We start from the raw sequence: 5,593 nt of genomic DNA on the forward strand, positions 1-5,593 counted from the left end.
CATTGTAATAATTATTTATATTTATTATACAAATAAACAACAAATTATAACACATTATGATTTGGTCGCCGAAAGAATTATGGTCGGATGCGCTTCGGTTCATTGAGAGGAATTGAAGTGTCGTGAGAGGGAGAACGATTCAGTGAATGAGGATGATTAGGGCTTCGTGAGAGTGAGAGAGTGAGCCTCCATTACAATCATGAGATAAGATATAAATTTAATGTTACTAATACAAATAATAATACAAAATATTACAATCCTGACAAAAAAAATATAAAATATAAAACATTAAACATTAAACCTAAAAGCTCCATTGCTACCTTGGATATGTCCTCAAAAGCTCTTACCATTGCTACCTTGAAACTATCACTTGACTCTCTCTTTCTTCATACATAAGTTTAATTAATCTTTGTTTTGCTGGGAATCTCCATTGCTACCTTGGATATGTCCTCAAAAGCCCTTACCATGCACAACTTGAACTTCTGTTCATCAATAAAGCCTTTATGTGTTTTCAAAGTAATTCTTAATGTTTTTGTATAGCTCATAACTGCAATATTTATACTCTGCAACCAAAAAGGATCATATCTTGTTATGGAAACATATTTATAAAAAAATTATATTTGTAAAATCACTAAAGTTGACTAACATTTTTTTATAAACATGATAAATTGGAAAGGTGCTTCAATTTAAAATAACTAGCATTTGGCATATTATATATGTGCACATAATTCCACATTATCGTCATTTAGTCCATGTTAACCAATGTGGGAATCCTTACATTTGTATTCCTTTCAAAAAAGTAGTTATGAAAAGTTTAAGGCTTAATCGCATATTTGTTTCTTTATGTTTATTTTAGGTTTTAATTTGGTTCCTTATGTTTAAAAAGTTTTAAGTTGATCATTTTTGTCAAATTTTTGTTTAAATCGTCGACTTGTCTAATGAATTTGCGTACATGAACCACTTAGGATAGTACTTTGTGAAAGTTTTAGAAGAAATTAACTCAAAATTTAACAAAAAATTAGAAAAAATTAACTCAAAATTTAACGAAAAGGGTCAACTTATGTTGAAATCAATAACATAAGGGACCAAATTGAAACTTTTTAAACATAAGTGACTAAATTAAAACCTAAAATAAACATGAAAGAGTAAATATGTATGTCAAAGTTTAATACATAGTATGTGATATAATTTCGATACAATGTCAATATGAAAAACTTTCATTATCAACTAATTATAACCAACCGACTAACTATATGTGTAATTTTAGTGATCGACAAATGCTTGTATAAAAATTATTTATATTGGAAATATAAAGATAATAGTTACCGAATTTTTCTCTTTAGCTCCTATCATTTTCGTATCTCCTAAAATTCTATTTTTGCCTTTGGAAATAAAGTTCGGAATGTAAATTTCGAACTTTTTTTAGTTTTCAGAAAAGTACATAACAACACGTTCCGTTAAAACGCGGTTAAAAAATTCGGAATCTATGATCAGAACTTTATTCAGTGGGGCAAAAATAAAATTTCAGAAAATAAGAGAACGATGGAAGAGAAAGCTTCATAGTTACCTCAGGTCCACCGGTCATCGTAAAATACAAGCCTTTCACCGGATGGTTTGCCAAAGCCATAGGCTCCACAGGGCCAATCAAGTTAGATATGACGACACTTGAATTTCTCAATGTACCATAGATATGTTTAGCAACCGCCTACAACACATGTTAATAGTTCAAGCATTTTCATGTCATGATACAAATAAAAGAACTAGGTAGGAACTTTTCCTACCCCAAATCACTTCGGATATACACATCTGTAAAAAGTCAAAAATTAATTAGTTTTGTCCAAATATGTATTTTTGGGCAAATCAATAATTTTAAACGTGTACTTCCGAAATATGTGGAGTCGGTAAAGTTACTTCTAAAAACAAATTTACATAAATACTCACCTCGTGTCCTCTTAATTTTAACTCCATATCCAAAAGCCATTCAATAAGATAAACAGTGAAAGTATTTCTCTTTCTCTTTATTATCTTTTGTGCTTCCCAAACAAATTCTAAGGGGTTAGATAGACCGGCCGTGCTTAATTTGGGGATAGATACATGCAAGAAAGAAATATGATTCCCCCATGGAGATTTTGAATTTGGCTTCGTCATATCTTGAATTGATTGGTAATTTCCAATATTTCTAGTACTAAGCAACACCAATCCCGTAGAATTTGATGTTCTTGTCTTATTATCAATCTCTTGCATGTATAACCTAATCCCATAGAAAATTATCCCAGTAATCACATCATTTATCGTCTGCAAAAGTTATAACTAATTTAGCTTAATTTGATGAAATTATATATAGTATCACAATTTAAAAAAAAAAAAAAAAAAAACAAAGATGAAATTATATATTCTATATAGATGGTGGTGGTAGAAGATCATGATTTCCAGCAGTGACTAATCCATATATTTAGGACATCAATAGTTGTTCAATCAAAACTAGACCGTTCAAATTAAAGATCGGTATTTTGAAATTAAAATTTTAAAAATAAGTTTTTTTTATGAGCCGTTTGATCAAAATCAAATGGCCGTAGATGTCCCAAATATGTGAATGCCTTGAAATTGTCGACCACAGAGGATTCAATTTTGGCTATAGATGATTTAATTTTCAAATTGTATACATATATAAATTAACCATACCACTCCAAGCTTAGACTTGATAGTTTTGATTTCATCAAGAGAGAAAGATAGGTTTGATAGTACAGAAGGTTGAAACTCTAGACCTTCCTCACTATTCCATATAGGTGTTTTATCATCTTTAATTATTGAACTTTTGATTACACTCCAACCAAAATCAGAGAAAGAATTGAAAAAGGACAATATGGTTGAAGGAAACTTCATCAAAAAACTTTTCTTAGAAGGTAACAATTGTGATGATTTACGGTTAGGAAAAGACAAAGGGAGAGAAGGGTCATCAGCTCTTTGAAGACAAGAAAGAAGAGCACCCATTAAAGAGTAACCATCACCAAGTGCATGATGAAGTTTGAATATTAAAGTGCCTTCAGCATTGGTTGTTGGATATTTAATCAAATGAATTTCCCAAAGGGGTTTGTCTTGTGGTGTCCTTTCCATTAATATCTTTGACACATAATCATCAAAATATTGATCATAGAGTTCATTTGATTCATTTTGGGGGAATATTGGAACCTTTATATGATCCTTAGGATCCACCTCTACTTTTTTCCATTTCATTTTCTCATCTTTGTCTTTCACCTACATACAAGTACAAGTTAATATTTATCATATGAAAAATTTGTAAATAGAAATTTGTAAATATATATATATATAAAATGTACCATTATGGAGGAGAAACGTGGATTGATAGGTAAGAAGACATGTTGGAACAAATACATAGTTTGAGAGTCATCAATTGGAATTTCTGATTCCAAAAATCCAAAAACATATGCACATAAGGGTGGTGTGTTGAAGTACTGTCCACTTGGACTTACTGGCTGTGTTACATCTTCTAAGTTGTCCATCGATTATATACTGTGCACCGTGTTAGTAGGATGTAGAGACTCTAATTAACTTGTGAATGAATATATAAAGATTGAATACTTGTCTCTAAGTACTTATAGTAGCGGATAAGTTTAATTTCTTGTTGTGAATTAATTAAGGATGGTTGCAACTTAAAAGGCTCCCATGCTTACATTTGATGAGATGAGGTTTAAAAATACATTTTAAGAATAGATAGTTTTCACTTCATAAGTTTGTCTAATAACGGTTAAATTAGACTCAACTATTAGGTGTACATACAATTTTAAATTTTAAATTTTTTTCTGCGGTCATGTTTAGTACATTATATGAATTTTTGTTGCAAAAGTTTAAATTTTTTTAACAAAAGATGAATTAAATATGAATTTTTTAGTTTTTTGTACATAAAAATTCATAAATAATTCATCTTATGTTAAAAAATTCTAAATTTTTATCGGAGATGTTCTTATAATATTATAAATATGAATACAAAAAATCATTCAAAAATGTGAAAGTATGCACGAGTTGAATGAAAAGTAGGAACTAAAAACATTGACGGAAAAAACTTCAAGACTAAAAAGTGTGAAAAAATTCTTCAAGAACTAAAATAAAAATTCTGAAAAATTATATGATCAAAAAGATATTTAACCTTGTATAAATGATGAGATGGGACTCATCAGACGGAAGAAGTATTGTTAATAATATCAGAGATATGGGTCATTCACCAAAAAAAAATATCAGGGATGGGTCGTCTTTTAAAGAGATGGATCATGTGGTCTCTAGTGTTTAAACTTTAAAGATGCCAACTGCCAACAATAATTTGGATAAATTATTTAAATAAATTTATCTATTTTAAATAGGAAATGCCAAGTGAAATTATCTATAACAATAATAAAGGGAAAACATTGTTTTGGTGTAGCCTTTTTTTCTTCCAAATATACCCTTTTTCAGTTTTTTTTTTTTTTAAAAAAATTTAACTTCCTTTCAACTTACTATTTCATTGGTAGTTTTTTTTTCATATCACTTTCTCTCTATTATCTTTAACCCATTGTATATCTTCAACACAAACTTCAATATAACTGATACATTATCAATTATGTTTCTCTTCCTCTCTTTTTCATGTTTCTCTAATATCAATTTTGCTTCACGACAAGGGTACATGCGCTGCAATGTATAAGCAATTGGTATGTGCTCTTTTTTTTCCCCTTTCTTTTCATCGAAACAAATTTAATTTACTTTCTCAAAGGAAACCATAAGATATCACTTACTTGCAAGCAATCAATTTTTATTTCAAAGTTTTTCTTTTTCCTTTTGTTTAGATGTCATGTCATTGTCTATGCATTTAACATTTTTTTTAATTGTTTTGTAGGCATATTGTATGGTCATGTTTCAAATCATAGATAAAGATTGAAGTAAATAACTATGTTAAATTTTTTATTTCTTAACTATTTATGTGAATTTGTTCACGATGCACTTATGTGACTTTGTTTTCGTAATTTTATTTTATTTTTTACAGAATTTTTAGAAGAAAACTTAATAAACACAGATATAGTTATCTTCCTCCAAACTAACTTTCATGCATTGCTGTTGCCAAAAGAAATTGACGGAATAAAATAGTACGTAATCGTATCAAAATAAATTGCTTTGTTACATTTTTGATTGATATGTTTCATTGATTTTACATTTTTTCTATGTTATTCTTCTATACATATTCACTTCAATGTCATTGTTTTTGCATTTTTTATTTTTTTGCAATTTTTGTTCAAATGACGTGGAGATTCATAGTTAAAAACTTATTCAAATTGTTTTTTTTTACCAAAAGTTTATTCATAGAAAACATGGACACACACTATATCTTCTCTATCTTTTCCAAAACTTTATTCAAATTGTTTTTTTTACCAAAAAATTATTTTAAGAGAAAAGTCAAAAAAAGAAAGAAATAAGATGATGAGAGTGTGAAATGAATGGAAAATTAGAGCAGTCTTTGCTTGCCACCGGAGAATCCCAACCTCAATTTGCTATTGAGTTTTAACCTTTCCCATTAAAAAAAACCAATATTTTATCTAGCTCTTTTGTT

General features: G+C 28.9%; 1 protein-coding gene across 1 annotated transcript; it reads right to left on the reverse strand.

Annotated features, from left to right (window-relative positions):
• Positions 1-205: 205 nt before the first annotated feature.
• LOC123913840 (wax ester synthase/diacylglycerol acyltransferase 4-like) lies at positions 206-3,725 on the reverse strand. The gene is made up of 5 exons (XM_045964716.1): positions 3,339-3,725; positions 2,683-3,255; positions 1,942-2,295; positions 1,568-1,705; positions 206-563 (listed from the first exon to the last, which is right to left on the reverse strand). Exons 1-5 carry the CDS (start codon positions 3,519-3,521, stop codon positions 399-401), a joined length of 1,413 nt encoding a protein of 470 aa, XP_045820672.1. The 5' UTR covers positions 3,522-3,725; the 3' UTR covers positions 206-398.
• Between the last annotated feature and the right edge of the window lie 1,868 nt (positions 3,726-5,593).

Source organism: Trifolium pratense, linkage group LG3, assembly GCF_020283565.1.
Source record: "Trifolium pratense cultivar HEN17-A07 linkage group LG3, ARS_RC_1.1, whole genome shotgun sequence".
NCBI lineage: Eukaryota > Viridiplantae > Streptophyta > Magnoliopsida > Fabales > Fabaceae > Trifolium > Trifolium pratense.